Genomic DNA, 19,721 nt, shown 5'->3' with positions numbered 1-19,721 from the left:
CGCAGCAGATTTCAGTGAATGTAGATTGTATTAGATCACCGCAGCAGATTTCAGTGGATGTATATCGTAGTAGATCACCGCAGCAGATTTCAGTGGATGTAGAGTGTAGTAGATCACCGCAGCAGATTTCAGTGAATGTATATCGTAATAGATCACCGCAGCAGATTTCAGTGGATGTAGATTGTAGTAGATAACCGCACCAGATTTTAGTGGATGTAGATCGTAGTAGATCACCGCAGCAGCTTTCAGTGGACGTAGCTTGTAGTAGATCACCGCACCACATTTCAGTGGATGTAGATCGTAGTAGATCACCGAAGCAGAGTTCAGTGGATGTAGATCGTAGTAGATCACTACAGCAGATTTCAGTGGATGTAGATCGTAGTAGATCACCGCAGCAGATTTCAGTGGATGTAGATCGTCGTAGATCACCGCACCAGATTTCAGTGGACGTAGATCGTAGTAGATCACCGAAGCAGAGTTCAGTCAATGTAGATCGTAGTAGATCACCGCAGCAGATTTCAGTCTATGTAGATCGTAGTAGATCACCGAAGCAGATTTCAGTGAATGTAGATCGTAGTAGATCATCGCAGCAGCAGATTTCAGTGAATGTAGATCGTAGTAGATCACCGCAGCAGATTTCAGTCAATGTCGATCGTAGTAGATCACCGCAGCAGATTTCAGTGGATGTAGATCGTAGTAGATCCCCGCAGCAGATTTCAGTGGATGTAGTTTGTAGTAGATCCCCGCAGCAGATTTCAGTGGATGTAGATCGTAGTAGATCCCCGCAGCAGATTTCAGTGGATGTAGTTTGTAGTAGATCCCCGCAGCAGATTTCAGTGGATGTAGATCGTAGTAGATCCCCGCAGCAGATTTCAGTGGATGTAGATCGCAGTAGATCACCGCAGTAGATTTCAGTCAATGTAGATCGTAGTAGATCACCGCAGCAGATTTCAGTGGATGTAGATCGTAGTAGATCCCCGCAGCAGATTTCAGTGGATGTAGATCGTAGTAGATGACCGCAGCAGATTTCAGTGGATGTAGATCGTAGTAGATCCCCGCAGCAGATTTCAGTGGATGTAGATCGTAGTAGATCCCCGCAGCAGATTTCAGTGGATGTAGATCGTAGTAGATGACCGCAGCAGATTTCAGTCAATCACCGACGAGACGACCGCGACACGAAAATCTAAAGAGAGCACTCTGTAGCGAGCAGGGCCCCTGGATCATCAGGTCGGGTTGTGGCGGGTGAAATGCCACGGGGAGGTAGTTTATTTTGGTTAACTGCACACTTTTTGTGTATTATTAATTATCATGAAAATAAGGACCTGAAGGATATAAACATAAAGCCATGGAGTGATGCTTTTGAGTTGGCAAGCCTGTCGGTCATCGTTGTATGTACTTTGGGGTTATGCATGATAAGTAATAACGAAGTTATAAATGGGGAACGAGGTGGATTTTGGCTTGCATTTGTTTTGCTATCTTCGTTTACTTCTGACAAATCCTTTCTTTTCTTTGAAATGGTATACTTACACCCACATAATTATGCAAAGCAGGAACATTAAAGCTCTTTCATGAGAAAATGTGTGAAAAACAATGTTACCTATTCTGACCTTCCTTTGCCTGGTGTGCTAGGAATGGACCCAGCAGGCCCAGGCTTTGAAGGTAAGGCAGAGTCTGAGCGGTTGTCGATGGATGACGCAGACTTTGTGGACGCTGTTCACACGTTCACTCGAGGAAGCCTTGGACTCAGCATTGGCATTCAGCAACCCGTAGCACACACCGACTTCTACCCAAATGACGGACACTTTCAGCCTGGCTGTGATCTTTCAAACGCCTACCGTAACGTGGCTACAAGGGGTATCTTTGGTAAGGGGTTTGTAACATAGATCCAAATAATTACTTTTGACAGTTTAAAATACAATATCACAAATCTCAGGCTCACAAAGGAATCAATATTGTGGCGTTGATGGTGTGCTCATTAATGTGGCCCCGCCATGCCGAAGCAATGTGCTTCGAGAATAGCCGAACTAATGGAAGCTGTGCTCCAATAGAAAGTGCATTCCTTCTCCGGACAGAATCTGTATTCCATCAATCTGTCTCTACCAACAAGGGTCACTATCCTAATTGAGGTTTTTCACAGCGATTGTCAAAATGCCCAGCCGGTTCATTGGAGTCTGTAGTTCTGTCAGTGGTAATTTGATTCGTGGTCACCTCCCTGCTCAAGCTTCTAATTGCCCGGTTCCTCAGTTTGGTCGGACGGCCAGCTCTAGGAAGAGTCTGGGTAGTTTCATATTCTTCCTTTTCCTAATGATGGAGGTCACTGTGCTCTTGGGAACTTTCAACAGTCGAGAAATTGTTTCATAACCTTCACTGGATCTATGCCTCCTTACAATTCTATCCCAGAGATATACGGACAGTTCCTTGGACGTCATGGGAGAGTTTCTGCTCGGACTTGCTTTGTCAACTGTGGGACCTTATATAGAAAGGTGTGTTTCTATCTAAATCATGTTCAATCAACTGAATTTGGCCACAGGTGGACTCCAATGAAGTTGTCGAGAAATCGCAAGGATGATCAAAGGAAATTGGATGCCCCCGAGCTCAATTTGGAGTGTCATAGCAAAGGGGTTGAGTACTTATTGACTCGAGACATTTCAGCTTTTCATTTTTAATGTTTTTGTAAAAAAATAATTCTAAAAATAAAAAGATTCCACTTTGACATTATGGGTTATTATGTGTAGATCAGTGACAAAAATCTCAATTTTATCAATTTTAAATTCAGGCTGTAACACAACAAAATGTAAAAAGGGTAAGGGGTGTGAATGCTTTCTGAAGGCACTGTATGTTTTACAACAATTGCTTGCATACAAATGGCTAGAATTCTGTTTATTTTCATTGTCACTCCCCATCCATGGTTCCTTTTCCCCCTTTTGACGTGATAACCCTTTATTCACATGCCCTCATTATTGTTTCTGCAGGAATCACAGACACGGTGAAATGTGAACATGAGCGCTCCATCCATCTGTTCATTGGGAGCCTTCTTCACGAGAGCGAGGCGAGTCTGGCCTTTCAGTGCTCCGACCATGCACGCTTTGACCGTGGAGTGTGCCTGAGCTGCACTAAAAACCGCTGCAACCGACTTGGCTACGACGTGGCACGAGTACGCACGAAGCGCAGCAATAAGCTCTTCCTCCGCACTTCGGCAAAGATGCCTTTCAGAGGTGTGACGTGCAACCGTGGCAATAAGACTGAAGAAAAGAATCCAAAGCTAAACAAGAATAAGTTTGCGGATTGAGGCTTTTAGTTCTTCCTCAACATGCACAACTTGATCTTGTGCAACAAGATTATTGATGTGATGTGATGTATTGCATATCCGAAATTCAAAATGCGTCTTGTATGCTTTGTGCTGATTGGGGCAGCTGCTCAACTACAAAACCAACCACTTAATATCTGCTGTTGTGTTTTAGTGTTCCACTATCAGCTGAAAATGCATTTCTTCAGTGGGCCAAATGAGGAACCTGCATATCCAAGCATGTCCATCAGCCTGCACGGAACAAGGGGCGACTCCCTCAACGTTCCCCTCACCCGGTACGTATGTTTTCGGATGCTCATGGTGAAGAAGTTGTCTGATTGTTGAAATTTCTTGGTTTATATATTGATTGATCCATCGAGCTGTCAGAACGAGTGATCAATTTCCATTTGATTCCGTAGCCATGACACTGTGCTCCATCCATCAGGATTGAGACAATCAAAGGAAACCACACATACTCCTTCCTCGTACACACCGACACCGACCTAGGGGAGCTTCGGCGTGTGAAGCTCAGCTGGGATGGTACCAGTGCTTGGCACAATGTCTGGAAGCAATTGAGCGTTCTGCTTCCATGGCCCCCGTCTCCACCCAAAAATATTTTCCTTCGCAGACTTCGTATAAAGGCCGGGGAGACTCAGGAGAGGTAAGACTATGGTTTATATTAACTCCGATAGCATAGTACCTGTGGCAGGAATTTAAATATTTCAATAAGTGCAACATTCTTGATGACTGCCAAAATTACATGAATGTTTGCAAATGTTTTTAAATGCTTGTAACTATTGTTTTTAAGTACTATAGGAGCTATATTTTCAAATTTGCATCAAGGTTTCAAAATGAGAAGCATAATATACTATGCTTAAAACCATTTGAACATTTGTATATATTTAAAATGTTACTTTGTTACAACATTATTTAAAGATATTAAATCCATTACACAAGGAAAACAAGGCACACCCATGTCTGTATCATGTGCGCACACCTGAAACTCAAATCAAGATAACACAGTGGTGGTGGTGACGGAGTAGTAGAAAGAGGAAGGCGGGCAGTGAGGGAGAATGAATAAATCGGAAAGGGGAAGGAATAATAAACAGGACACCAACCTTCACAATATTTATTACGAAAAGAAGTGTGTGTTATTCATTGCTATCTCCATATGTGGGCTTCGGAAGGTGGAACAGAGCCCTCCCATGACTCAAAGTATATACTATCCAATTGTGTGCGTGTTACCACAAGTGTGTGTGCACGTGCAAGTTGCTGTTGTTGGCTGCTATCTCCTACACGTGGTTGGATTTTGGGAAGTGGAATGGAGACCTAACAGGTCTCAAAGTGCGTGTGTGTGTATATGTGTGTGTGGGTGTACAATGTACATGTGTGTGTGTGTGTGTGTGTGTGTGTGTGTGTGTGTGTGTGATCGATTCATCATGCTGGTAATGTCTTTGGTCCTGCCCCACTGTTCTGTCCCCACTCCCACCCCCAGTACAAGCACACATCCATACTGACTACTGGTAACAGCGTTAGCATTGGATGATCAGTCGGCCTGCGATCAGGACAGCCATTCTGAGGATGTCATGAAATATGTGACTATTTATATGTTATTGGAATGACATGTCATGAACCGATGTATATTATCGGGAACCGAGTGGCGTGCTGATGAGGAGGAGAGTGTCGTTGAAGCTGAAGGGAAAGGTGTATGCTGCATGTGTGAGAAGTGTTATGATTTATGGGAGCGAGACATGGGTAATGAACGTAGAGCAGCAACGAAGGCTGGAAAGGGTGGAAATGCGAATGGTTCGGTGGATGTGCGGAGTATCGTTGAGAGAGAGGAAGACAAATGATGAATTGCGAAAGATGATGGGAATAGAGCCTGTGATGGATGCTGGGAAGAGGAACAGGTTGAGATGGTTTGGTCATGTGTTGAGGAAGGATGAAAGTGACTGGTTGAGAAGAGTGATGGAAATGAATGTAGAAGGAAGTAGAAGATGGGGAAGACCGAGAAAGACTTAGCTAAAGATGGTGGAAGAAGAAATGCGGGCAAGGGGGTTAACAAGGAGAGATGCAGAAAATAGGGCAAAATGGAGAAGATTGTCATGGGGACCGCAAGGTTAACCCCCGCTCTAGCAGGGAAAATGGCCTTAAAATGCATGTTGTGTTGTTGTATATGTTATTGGAGTGGTGGGGGAAGGTGGAATGGGTTAGGTGGAGTACGTTGGCATGAACAGCTGAAGGTTTTGAAGACAGATTTGTGATCATTATAAATCTCAGAGATATTTAAACAGTAACGCTCTGCAGGAGTTGTCTCTCCCTTCTTTCCCATGTAGAGCCTGCCATTCTTGAGTTTGTGAACTCGAGTATCCACACATTTTCCTGCATACATTATCCTTCCAATTGAATGTAAACTGAATGTCAGAAAAGGAATTTGAGAAATCTCAATCGGATTAGGGTCAGATTGTGTGTGTGTGTGTGTGTGTGTGTGTGTGTGTGTGTGTGTGTGTGTGTGTGTGTGTGTGTGTGTGTGTGTGTGTGTGATTACTTGGTTATGACAATTACTTGGTGAATACACCTCCAGAGTCAATTAACATGCAAAGTTTGAGTTTTATGTTTCTCACACAGATTATACAACAGAACACATGCCATCTTTGTTTCCACTGTGGATCATTGATCTTGCAGGGTTATAAAAATGTCACTTTCAAAGCAACAACAAAAACTTTACCTTGAGCTTCCAGCGAAATCTGAAATTTATGAACTTATTAAAAATCGGTTCTGTAAATTTTTCAGTGAACAATGCACCATGATCCTGCTGTTTGTTTGCCCACAGGCTCACCTTTTGCTCTCCTGGCGACACCAAACTGCAGATGTATCCTGGTGTCGAGTATACGTTTGACCAGTGCCAACGGCGCCAGGCTCCCAGACTCCGACACAGGTAGTTAATTATCAAGCCTGGCATGACACAGTACTTGCAGGGCAATGTATGATAAGATGGCTCCTGAAGCCAGCCGCACACTCGCTAACGCAACAAGACCGTCTGCGACACTTTAGTCTATGAAAGTCTGATCATCATATAATGTGCGGCGGTTTACGACTGTCACCTGTAACATATTCAGGTGCATTGACGATCATCGTGTTCAACTTTTACGAGTTTTCGGCAACAGCCGTGCGTCGTCATATAGTGTGCGGGGGTGCACGAATATTGCTGATGTGTGCGGAACGTACTGACCCATTAAACTTCAGCTTTCAGTGACTTCCGGCCGGAGCATCAATATGACAGACTTTTGGTCAGAAGAGAGAGACCCAGCTTGTAGATCACGCCTGCCAGGGTGGCTACAGCAAGAAATCATTCAAAGTGAAATGCCAAAAAATGCAAAAGTTATTGCGACACTGCAGCTCAGATGAATGAATGAATGAATGAATGAATGTCAAGTTTGAAATGCCCAGCCCTGAATGTCAAGTTTCCCCTCATCGTCCATGGTCTGACACGCTCCTCTAGCTCATGAGTGTCGGATGCATCCTCTGGAAGTCAGAATAAGAGCGCCCCTCTTCTTCAGCAAGTTTCTTGAGCAAGTTGTTGAATGCTTCCCGAGCGGGCCTTCTCTCCACCCGGTGCGGCACAGCCGATTCATCCTCCTGGCTCACCGTCGGCGACGTACCAACGCTGGTGCCAAAGCAGCAGCGCTCCGTTTTCACCATTCACATCCTCTCCCTGCATTTCTTCTTCATCGCCATTTTGTTTGACGAAAATAGCGTTATCGACAGTCGCTTAGTGTGGGCAGTGCACAGCAAAAACAAGGTTGCACAAGATAAGTCACCCAATGGTCTTGTTGTGTCGCGTCGGTGAACATAGGCCAGTGTACGACAGGCTTTAGACGCAGTGCTGACTGAATAACAAACAAAAAAATTGAAAAATTCATACCCCCAAGAACCAGTAGAACCACCTCGTTTCTGTCATAGGAAGATGAAGCCTTAAAATTTGAGACAAACAATGCACACAACGCATCTGTTAGCTGTAGGATGATTGGCCAACACATTTTATTGCAACAGACTACACAAATAAAAAAAATGTTAAATACATCATTTTGAGCAACAACAAATTTCTTTGAATTTCCTCAACACAGTAGACATGGAAGGATATGGCATTTGGTAAACTGGAACACCAAGTCCCTACGGGAGCGGAAGGAAGGGTCATGTTATGTTCTTTGGGGTATATAGATTGCAGTAGATCAAGGCTCGGCTCCGTTAGTCTGTGGAGGGAACGATAAGCATGTAATGCCTCAAGAACGTCGTGTTTCCTCCTTGTCAATTTAGTGTTAAACAGCAGTAGCGACTATTTAAAAAGGTAATCATGCATGTTTGTGGTTTCTCATATTTATTGTACTTGCGGTGCGGGTGCCCCCACAAAATGGCACGATAAGCTATTTTTTATACACGTTAACACGGCGTTTGTTCAAGCAGGAAAATCCCCTTGGGTAGGGGGTGGGAATACTATTAGTATTATTGTTTTGTAATAACATTAATATTATGCTATTATCGTTGGTGTTGTATTACTTTTGTTATTAGAAGCAACTTTGGAAAACCACCACGATTAGCTATCTTAACACAGATATACATACACCTTAACACTGATTTCGCTCAAGGCAGAAAAAAAAACGAACGGGGTGGGGGCAAATGAATTCGCTACAACCTCCATTGTGTGACCCTTAGTCCTCCTGTCGAGTTTGGTTGGGATTGGATAAGTAACAACCAAATGTATTATTTTCAAACAGACAGACAAATACCAAATTGTGTATTTAGTATCTATATATATACAGTCAGGTGAAAAAGTAAGTACACCCCAGGTAAAGTTTTGACTTTTTCAACATGCAGCTATTTGATCTTCATTTCAACAATATTGATAGATAAAGGTGATATAATATAACAAATATCATGAAACATTTACATTTTGTAGTCCATTGTATAATTTAAATAAACATAAATGCAAATAAATGTAAACATAAATGCCCAGGCCCTGATGCAGCAAAGCTGCCCCAAACCATAATATTTCCACCACCATGCTTTACAGTTGTATCAGGTTCTTGTGGTCAAATGCTGTCTTTGGTTTTCACCAAACATGTCTTCTGGTACTGTGGCCAAATCGCTCTACCTTTGACTCATCTGTCTAGAGCACATTGTTCCAGAAGTGCTGGTCTTTGCCTAGGTGTTCATTGGCAAACTTTAGTCTTGCCCTGATGTTCTTTCTGGACAGCAAAGGTTTCCTCCTGGCACACCTCCCATGTAGATCAAATTTGTGCAGCTTCTTTCTAATGGTAGACTCGTGCACTTTGACATCAACAGTGGCAAGAGCTACCTGTAGGTCCCATGATGACATTCTGGGGTTCTTAGAGACTTCTTTCAGCATCTTGCGGTCTGCTCTCGGGCTGAACTTGCTGGGGCGGCCTGGCCTGAACAAGTTGGCAGTTGTTTGGAATCTTCTCCACTTGTAGATGATCTTCCGGACAGTCGAATGATTGATTTCAAATTGTTTGGAGATCTTTTTAAATCCCTTCCCAGACTCGTAGGCATCTATAACCTTCTTTTTGAAGGCCTCAGAGAGCTCTTTTGATCTAGGCATGGTGACGTCGCACACTTCAACAACAAAGAGCAAACCAAACTAAATGTCTGAGGTTTAAATAAGACAGGTTCCTCCAAGATCCTCTCTAACGAAGTTCTAATCATTTGCACCTGAGCTGGTGCACCTGATTCTAATTTTAGATATTTGAAGTAGTGATAAATGTAGGGGTGTACTTACTTTTTCCACATGCGAAATTTGCATTTGTGTTTATTTAAATTATACAATGGACTACAAAATGTAAATGTTTCATGATATTTGTTATATTATATCACCTTTATCATCAATATTGTTGAAATGAAGATCAAATAGCTGTATGTTGAAATATGTTGAAAAAGTCAAAACTTTACATGGGGTGTACTTACTTTTTCACATGACTGTATATACACTACCGGTCAAAAGTTTTAGAACACCTCAATTTTTCCAGTTTTTATTGAAATTTAAGCAATTCAAGTCCAGTGAATAACCTGACATGGTACAAAGGTAAGCAGTAAACTGCTCGAGGTTAAAAAAAAAGTTTAGGTTTGCAAAAACGGGAAAATAATGTAAATTGCAGTTATATTGTAAAAAAAAAGGCCTTCTTCAGGGAACAGGTAATGAGTTAACAACTTACAGCTGTTCTGCACCAATGTAAGTAAATTAAGCCTTGAAAGTTGATGCAAACAATTCCTACAGGTGTCCCAACCTCTGCTGATTACTTGATTACAAACCCCCTGTCTGTATAAAAGCAGTATTGGAACAGACTGTTATTACACCCTCTGAAGCATTATTTGGACAATATTGCACTGCAGGAAGTAGTATATTGCTATCATAATGGTGAGAAAAAGGCAATTAACAAAGGAAGACAGACAGACCATTATAACCCTTAAAAGTGCAGGTCTTTCCTTTCGAGAAATTGCAAAAAAAGCCAAGGTGTCAGTGAGTACAGTTTCCTACACCATCAAAAGGCACTTGGAAACTGGAGGAAACTCTGACAGGAAAAGGTCTGGCAGACCCAAAGCCACAACAGAATCAGAAGACAAGTTTCTGAGAGTCAACAGCTTGCGTTATAGGCGGCTCACAGGACAACAGCTTCAAGCACAGCTTAACACTGGTCGAAGTAAGCAAGTCTCAGTTTCAACTGTGAAGAGAAGACTTCAAGCTGCAGGTTTGACAGGTTGAGTGGCAGTAAGAAAGCCGTTGCTAAGATGGCAAAATAAGAAAAAGAGGCTTGCCTGGGCCATGAAGCACCGCCAGTGGACTACTGAAGACTGGAAGGTCTCATGGACCGATGAATCAAAATTTGAAATCTTTGGTTCATCATGCAGGGTTTTTGTATGCCGTCGAGTAGGCGAAAGGATGGTCTCAGTGTGTGACACCAACTGTCAAACATGGAGGAGGAAGGGTGATGGTCTGGGGCTCTTTTGCTTGATCCAGTCGGCGACTTGCACAGAGTGACTGACACCCTGAACCAAAAGGGCTACCACAGCATTTTGCAGTGCCATGCAATACCCTCTGGTATATGCCTAGTCGGTCAGGGGTTCATCCTACAGCAAGATAATGACCCTAAACACACCTCCAGGCTATGTCCAAACTACCTTCGAGGAAAAGAACAAGACGGTAGGCTTCAAATCATGGAATGGCCAGCACAGTCTCTAGACTTAAACCCCATCGAGCTGGTTTGGGATGAACTGGACAGAAGGGTGAAAGCAAAGCAACCTACAAGTGCAACACATTTGTGGGAACTTCTGCAACCGTGTTGGGAAGAACTTCCCGAACAATATTTGATTTCCATTGTAGAAAGAATGCCACGAGTGTGTTCGGCGGTTATATCTGCAAAAGGTGGCTACTTTGCTGTCAAAAATTTAAATTAAATTTTGTTAAACAAAATGATTCTATGATTTCTTTTTTTTATCTCCAATTGTTTATTTGTTGTATGCTTAATTTCAGAGTACATTGAGACAATAAACCGTAAATTTCAACAAAAACTGGATAAATTGAGGTGTTCTAAAACTTTTGACCAGTAGTGTATATATCTAAATATCTGAACTGTGTGACCTTCCTGCACAAAGTTTCGCTTTGCATTGTGGCAAAGATTACGTATAACACTCAATTCTCCTTTCCAGGCATGTCTGAATGAATAAGGTGGATGTTGCAAGGAACATACGACTCCAACAGATGCCCCTCGTCGGGAATCACTCTCTGGGTTCTATCGGATGATTCCTCCAAAGTCGGCCACTGTGAATGCATTTGTAGTTTAAAGCATATGTGGGTGAATTGCCACCGATACCAAAAGGCGCACGATTGATAACTAGCGACTAAGTCATGGTTCATCAAAGTGCTGCAGTTGTGTTTACCCATTGTATCTGGTATCCGGACATTACACAAAGAGAGCATATCCCCAACTATCTGTACTACTAGATCATTGCCTCAGAGCCTTCACCGTAGCATCATTCTGGCATCTCATCAGCCATACTGAAATAGGCACCAGGTTATGTTAACGTTTTGCTTTTTAAAAACAACAATTTTGTAAGCATTAAAACGGTCCAATTTGACTAACCCTTTGAATGAAATGTTTTTTCATGTTTTCCTGTGATATGCTGCTTTCTCTTGTAAGCATTCGGCAGTGTTCTGTTACATTGTGGGTTATGGTTTGTTTGGGTGGAATAAACTCCGTAGACAAAAAGACAAATTTCCATCGTACCTCATAGACCAAAGTGAATGTAATTGCATTTAAAAGATTGGGGATCGATCACATTGAAAAATCGAGGTTTGCTATCACTTCTTACAAAAGTGTTTCCTGGAATGTCCAAATTTCTGTCACCCCTCACCCAGTCTCAACATTGCCAAGATGCAAACGTTATTGTATCCATTTGTGCAAAAGTACTACAAATAGAGTTCGTTCAACAAATACATCAGTATCTGGGGCTTCAATGCTGGTGAATTTGTCGATGAACAAGATGAGATCCATGTCAAGTACGTACTGGAACGGCACTCGGTCGAGTGCATACAACAGCCAGGCTGAACAGTTGTTGTTGTTTTTTTTAACAAGGTCGAAGACTTATTATGAACTAGCCAAAAGCACCCGGCGTTGCCCAGGTTCTTTTTGAATGAATTTACTACTATAATTCAGCTTTTACTCGTGGCCGTAGAAGATCGACTACGAAAATTCAGCTCAGCTTTTAATTGTGAAATGGGCCCAGCTCGGCCGAAGCGGGCTCGACCGGCCTCGCCTATAACCTTCCCGGGGCCCGTCCCGACATTTTTAGTTCTTTTTGAATGAATTTGCTACTATAATTCAGCTTTTACTCGCGGCCGAAGAAGATTGACTACTATAATTCAGCTCAGCTTTTAATTGTGAAATGGGCCCAGCCCGGCCGAAGCAGCCTCGACCAGCCTCGCCACCTAGCCTATAACCTTCCCGAGGCCCGTCCCGACATTTTTAGTTCTTTTTGAATGAATTTACTACTATAATTCAGCTTTTACTCGCGGCCGTAGACGATTGACTACTATAATTCAGCTCAGCTTTTAATTGCGAAATGGGCCCAGCCTGGCCGAAGCGGCCTCGACCGGCCTTGCCACCTAGCTTATAACCTTCCCGGGGCCCGTCCCGACATTTTTAGCTCTTTTTGAATGAATTTACTACTATAATTCAGCTTTTACTCACGGCCGTAGACGATTGACTACTATAATTCAGCTCAGCTTTTAATTGTGAAATGGGCCCAGCCCGGCCGAGGTGGGCCTCGACCGGCCTCGTCACCGAGGCTATAACCTTCCCGGGGTCTGTTCCGACATTTTTTGTATTAGAGGTTTCCTCCTATCTTTCACCGTTCAGGAGATTAGCACGTGCAGACAAACAAACAAAAACGTTTTTTATTTATATAGAAGATAGATGAAGCTATCCTATCTATCTCTGACAGTAACGCACACCAGTGATAATTGGAGCAACAAGAATGATGAAGAAGAACCTCAGATTAAAAAAAAAAACATCCCCGGGAATATTACCACAAATGGAGGCAATCCGGGGTTCGGTGACAATCCTGAAAAGAGAACTTGGAACAAAATTGCAAAAGTTTAACAGCTTGGTCCATGAACCGTGATCCCTTACTGAAAAGGAGGAGGATACTTTGGGTCCTGGGAGAACTCCGTTCCACGTCCTGAAATCCACAAATGGAGATAACAACCAATGAAAGAAAGACACACACACACACACACACACACACACACACACACACGCACACACCTTAGGGGAAGTGCTGTCACTGTCATTTCCCAGGACACTGGATACCAGTGACATCATAACAAAGGCGCCACTTTTCTCACCACACTCAGTGGGACGTTCCCTTCAGAGTAATTTCTTCCTGCCCATGAATGCCAGCCAATAGGGATTGTACATTCTTTATCTTTTAAATGCTGAACGTCAAGCAAGGAAGCAGCCCATACCATTTTTAAGTCTTTGGTATGATTGTCGGGGTTTGAAACGCAGACCTTCCAGAGACTTGGAGAGGATGTTCTAACCATTATACCACCGAGTCTAGTTTACATTTTGTAGTACAGTACTTTGTGGTACAGCACTACAAAACCAGGAGCAGCACGTGGTGCTGCCGCAAGTGGTTGAGGTGCATAAGCACATTTATTTTGCAATTGATCAATGTGTGTGTGCTGTCCCTCGGGTGGACGTTAAACTGGCTGTCCCGTCTGCTGATAGGTGGTGGACGTTAAAGATCCCACGGTGTCTTTCACAAAGAGTAAGCAAGCTATCGGCGGCACCAGGAACAAGTTACAACTTCCTGCATTCAGTCGAGTAACTAGCATCTGTGGCGACCATGATACCCATGATACCAACCATTACAAAGAAAGTGCTTCAGCAGAACCTCCATCCTGTGTGATGCACAAGCAGAAGGGGAATGAAAACGCTTCATAACAAACACCTAGAAAGATCCGGTTCTCAACTGGAAAGCTTTATTACTGTTAGTCAAATTTATCCTGCTTACAAATATTCAAAATTTACAAAACAGTATCTAAAAACAGTAGTCGTATACAGGTCAGAGGAAATGTCAGGACAAGGAACAATTGGAGGACAAGCTTGCAATATATTTACAAGGATCGGGAGTGATGGGGTGAATCATGAAAAGCCATTCAAGCCATCCCGACCACAACTTTCCCTCTTCAAACCCACCCACACCTACCAACAAAAAAGAAAATATTACTTTGTTTCTCCGATATAAAATTCAAACGAAAGAGAACCCAATGCAATTGCTGCCTCAGGTTGGCAAAACAGTGGTTTTATGCAGTGGAGGTTACGAGCCGTGATATCCGATTCCAGGCTGAGAAGTAGGGCGTCACAGGACGATTCCCATAACGGGCCAGGCCCAACTGTGCATTGGTGAATCAAAGCAAGGAGACCATACGAGTCCGTTCTAGGCTCCCAGTAGTCCAAGGCCAGAGTTGTCGGTGGCGGGCAAGTTCAGCCTGTGGATGAGTACTTTGTAGTGGCAAATCACCCGGATCAGAATCCTGATCGGTTATTCTGCAAATTGTTTGCTTGGAAAACCTACCGAACATACATGACACTTCTCCTCACGGGGAATATAATTAGCTTCCGTGAAGCCATGGTTTAAATAAAAAATACAAAAAATTAAACATTCATCTGCTCAACAAATGAGACAAAGTAAGATTTTCTCCAAAGGGGAAGTGCAGGCGAGTGAACTAATGACTCCCCAACCCCCCCCCCACCCCCCACCTAAAAACACACACACACACACACAAAGAAAGAATCTGAAAAATAATTATAAATCAGGCACACAAAGAGGTACTTTCACACAAAGTGATGAGCAATGCTAGGGCAGAGATCAGTATCCCTAAGTTTACTGCATTCTCTCGTGAGTTTTTATTTTATTTATTGAAGGCAAATATATGACAATTATAAAAAAAATTCTAGGAATTCCACACATGGACTGCAGTGGCTACTTCACAAAAGTCAGGAAAACGCGAGTCCATGGGCCGTTGGCTGTAATCGGCTAAACTCCAGTGCACGGAAATGATCGGGTTTAAAAGGAAAGCCACCATGCTCACTTACCCACTGTGCAATATGTTGGGGTGGGAGTAGGGGTGACAGGGAGGGGACTCTGTACTAATAAACAAATATTTCATAACTTTTTCCTGATGAATGTACTGATGAAGGCTTTTTATGTTCCTGAAGTTAAAATCAAACCAGAACCAGCAAGTGGCATCTCGGTGAAATCCATCAAGTTGTTAACCAAGACAGGTAGTAAAAAATAAAAACAAATCCATCCGGCAATTCCATCAAAACTAGTACACCCTTGCGGTGACAAACCACCAAGAAATGTCATCTGTACCCAAGTCCCCAACAAACGAGGAAAAGGGCGCGACACCAGGAGCAGCACGTGGTGCTGCCGCAAGTGGTTGAGGTGCATAGGCACGGGGCGAGGAAGGCAGCCTTGCAGTGAAAGGCTATTGCCGTTGCCGAGGCTGCATCTCGTATAACGGTGGCTGCCCGACCTTGGAACGCCCTGACTGCTGCATTGGCTGCTGCTGCTCGACTGTGTGCGCTGGGGGTCTCGGTCGGGGTTTCCTTACCCGCAAAGTCTCTGCACAATAACCACATGGCGTTATACATGTGTGTATGAATGAATGAATGAATGTCAATATATATAAACATTATATATATATATATATACTGTATATACACACACACACACAACTGTGAGAAATAGTAGAAACTCCAGAGTACGAGCAGGGCGTCTCATTTGTATTAAATAAATAATCGGGAGATTATACAAGATTATACAATTATACAAGACGCGGACGTAGTTTCAGGACGGTCGATCTTTAATTCTCGACAAGCTGACCCACATCCAACGACTGAACAGAATATACTCACCTTTCAACTCCCAAACCATTTTAGTCACAGCAGACGTTACATCCCTCTACACTAATATTCCACATTCAGAAGGCCTGTCTGCATGCCGCAAAGCACTAGATACATGACAAGTCCCAATACCACCTACTCAAGACCTTATTAGAACTATTACATTAGAACCTACTCAAGCGCCTATTAGAACTGACACTCAAACTGAATAATTTCCAATTCAACGGACGACATTACATTCAAACTCAAGGTACCGCTATGGGTACCCCTGTTGCACCATCATACGCTAACATCTTCATGGCCAAGAGGCCAAGACCAATGCACAACCTCATCACGGCATCATGGAAAAATCCTGGGTACGTTATATTGATGACATCCAGTTCATCTGGTCAAAATCTCCCCGTAGTCTCACACAATTCCAAAATGAATTAAATTTGATTCATCCGACCATCAAGTTTACATTCGACAGCTCACAGTCCGAAGTTCACTTTCTAGACATCACTCACGCTTCAAAATAACAGACTCGAAACAGAACTATACACCAAACCAACAGACACTCACTCTTACCTTCTCCCTTCTTCATCTCATCCTAAACATACAATTGCAAGCACACCATACAGTCAAGCACTCAGAGTAAGACGCATCTGCTCAACAAAAATGGCAGAAGAAACTTCTCTCTGCCAATTAGAAACACACTTCATTGCAAGAAACTATGACCCTCACTCTGTGAAAGAAGCAATAAACTGAGCAAAATGCATACTGACAGCAGACCTTCTGACTTACAAACCCAAACGTGCAACTAACCGTGTTCCACTGGTAACCACCGACTCTCCTACCTCATCCCAATTGCCAAGTATTCTGAATAAGGCCCTTCCTCTCCTCCATCAATCAGAAACACTTGGCACCACATTTTCTCAACCTCCACTAACATCATTTCGACGTGGTCGGACACTCAGGGACCTCTTGGTAAAAGCAAAGCACCCACAGCCCCAAGACAAACAAACTAGGATCCCTGGCTTCTATAAATGCACAGCAAACAAATGTATTATTCACAAGCATTTACTAGAAGGAAACAAATTTTGTAGTTCTAGCACTGGACAAAAATTCCCCATCACCTCCTATATGAACTGCAAATCTACATGGGTCATATACCTAATCACTTGCCAAAAGTGCAACAAACAATATGTTGGAAAAACTGAGAATACACTCTACACACGATTTAATAACACCCGGTCAGAAATCAATAACTTCCACACCAGTCAGGGCAAATCTCTACCTTACACGATACACTTTAATCAACCGGATCACTCTAGTCTATAAATGACATTCAAATCTCTGCCATTGAATCAATTACAAATCGATCACACACCACGATTCTGAAACGTGAGTCCTTTTGGATACATAAAATTCGGACAAAAATCCCTCATGGCATAAATTTTGATGATTAAAGAATGTTTCAACATCAACCCAATCAAATCATTAACCGTAACCCATTCATTCACTCATTCATTCATACTTATATAAATGGTATATGAATATATGCTTGTGTATTTATGTATGTATATATATATATATATTTGTATATGCACGTGCACAAACTGTAACGTGAACGGTAACTAAGCTGCGCTTCACTTCCGCTGAACTTGGGGACGGTGAGTAAGCTTTAGCGTGGCTCTTCTTCTTTTTGTATGCATCTTCTACACATATCACACATCTTATACACATATCACGATACATACTTGTCTGATATACATGCCTGTTGTTTCTGTAGACTAAGAAGAAGACCTTTGTTGGTCGAAAGCTTGTCGAGAATTAAAGATCGATCGTCCTGAAGCTACGTCTGCGTCTTATATCAAATCTCCCGATTATTTATTTATATATATATTTTTGTAAAATATACACATATTATATGTGTATATATACACATATTTATATACACATATTTGTACACATATTTGTATTTGTATACATATAGCACATATATATATACACATATTTGTAAAACTAATACGCATCAAAAGGCTTTAACGAAATATCTTAAAATTGCTTTAAAACATTTCTTCATCAAGCCTGAGCTGTGCCCAACGAATGAAATTTGCAGTGCAGCACTTCTATCGGTTATCACTTTAGCCTGATTAGTTAGCTTTGGTTGACAACTCACAGTATACTACACAGCATTACAAAATAAATAGTTAAGTACTGTACGACATTGCAAAACAAACAACATAATTCTATGCTCAGCTCCTTGCCAAACCTGTCCTTGCCAATTCAGTTATAATTGCTTGGGGGTTAGAACAGTGAAAAACATCAGCCTCAATGTAACGAGGATGCAAGAATTACAGGATGTACATCATTTTAAAGTGGAAAGGTCAACTAATTCAAGTAAATTGTAGATAAACGTTTAACTGCATTTATTTGAGGTGTAGCAGGTTTTACTCTATGGTTTCCAAATGTTTTTCATGCAGGTGTCAAGGCGTATGGAACTGCAAAATAAGACAGAGGTTCAGCAGAAAATAACAAGCTAAATAACAAGACAAAGGTTCAGCAGTAAATAAGCAAAATAAGGCAAAGGTTCAGCAGAAAATAACAAGCAAAATAGCAACACAACGGTTCAGCAGAAAATAACAAGCAAAATAAGAAAGGTTCAGCAGAAAATAACAAGCAAAATAAGACAAATGTTCGGCAGAAAATAACAAGCAAAATAGCAACACAACGGTTCAGCAGAAAATAACAAGCAAAATAAGGAAGGTTCAGCAGAAAATAACAAGACAAAGGTTCAACAGAAAATAACAAGCAAAATAGCAACACAAAGGTTCAGCAGGAAATAACAAGCAAAATAAGACAAGGATTCAGCAGAAAACAACAATACAGTTGGACTGTATTGTTGGACAATACTATAAGGATGCAGGGACAGCAGCACCAGAGAAATGAGTGACCGGTGGGAACAGAGTCTCAGCGGGTGACTCCATAATACAGTTAAGAGGTAGAAAATTTGTGATTTGCTTGCCAGTTCTAATGTGGAGGAGGAATAAAAAAAGTGAGAAAAGGTGTCTTCATCTCGACTCAAAAGATGTCCAGGTAGGTAATCTCATGAAAAAAGATATTGCTTATTTACTCAAGATAATTATACTGAAACAAATACTGTTGCCTTACCCCACCTGGTGGAGGGGTAAGGAACTATCCTGCACAGGGTGAAGTCATCCGCAAAGTGGTTCAGTGGATTTCACAGTTAAGGGGAGGATTCGCTGATATAAAATAAGTGTAGGATTGATCCCATAATGTGACCTTTCAGGACACCGGTATCTAGCAGTAGAACATGGGAGAGAAAACCACCCAAAGCAAGTACGAAGGACATCTGAAAGCCAGTTCAGGAGGGAACCCTAGATAAGATTAGCTGTCAGTTTGGAAATCAATGTGCGATGCCAGCCAATCAAATTCACAGTAGATATTCAGTGAGGTGACCTTCATTTCTTCCTTAATATCGAAATTTATTGGGGTTGCACTTGCAATTTTCCATGATGGAGGCAGACAATCCTCATAGAATGACCTGGAAAAGAGCAGAAAAGATTTTTGAGTAATACAGCCCTAATGCCATCAAAACAAGTCATTGTTGGTGGAATCAAGAGAGGATGGAAATCTATCCAAGTGTACTCGTCTTCTCTGGTGTAGAGTTGATGCCTGGAAACATCAGATCCTCCTTTCTTCTCACGGTGGCGAAGCATACCTTGATCAACGTTCTGTTGGTTCCATCCATTGACATTCTGCCCGTCCATTGACGTAGATCGACAAACGCCTTCACGAGCAAGACTAGATCTTCATTCTAGAAATGTATCTACCTTGGCAGGAGGGAAAGTCGCATGCTGTAGAATGCTTTCAATGAGGGGTTCTAGGATTGATACAGGAAGAGAGGGATTAGCGACTTGACCTTTTCTGCAAAGACAGAGTTA

At 42.3% G+C, this 19,721-nt stretch overlaps 2 protein-coding genes across 3 annotated transcripts in view; one reads left to right on the top strand and one right to left on the bottom strand.

Annotated features, from left to right (window-relative positions):
* LOC137420975 (lipoprotein lipase) overlaps positions 1–11,442 on the top strand; it is a 211,720-nt gene extending 200,278 nt beyond the window's left edge. The window contains exons 5-10 of the mRNA XM_068106542.2: positions 1,630–1,863; positions 2,973–3,215; positions 3,462–3,582; positions 3,732–3,947; positions 6,120–6,224; positions 11,009–11,442. Of these exons, the coding sequence (XP_067962643.2) occupies positions 1,630–1,863; positions 2,973–3,215; positions 3,462–3,582; positions 3,732–3,947; positions 6,120–6,224; positions 11,009–11,018 (929 nt within the window). The 3' untranslated portion in view covers positions 11,019–11,442. The remainder of the gene's footprint in view (positions 1–1,629; positions 1,864–2,972; positions 3,216–3,461; positions 3,583–3,731; positions 3,948–6,119; positions 6,225–11,008) is intronic.
* A 2,380-nt stretch (positions 11,443–13,822) lies between these two features.
* Positions 13,823–19,721, bottom strand: part of ADAM10 (ADAM metallopeptidase domain 10) — a 175,545-nt gene continuing 169,646 nt past the window's right edge. For both annotated transcript variants that reach the window (XM_068106543.2, XM_068106544.2), the window contains one exon: positions 13,823–15,493. In XM_068106543.2, coding sequence (XP_067962644.2) covers positions 15,357–15,493 — 137 coding nt within the window. In that variant the 3' untranslated portion in view covers positions 13,823–15,356. The remainder of the gene's footprint in view (positions 15,494–19,721) is intronic.

Source organism: Myxine glutinosa, chromosome 2 (genome assembly GCF_964187855.1).
Source record: "Myxine glutinosa chromosome 2, kmMyxGlut1.1, whole genome shotgun sequence".
NCBI lineage: Eukaryota > Metazoa > Chordata > Myxini > Myxiniformes > Myxinidae > Myxine > Myxine glutinosa.
This window is presented reverse-complemented; position numbering and strand designations above follow the sequence as displayed.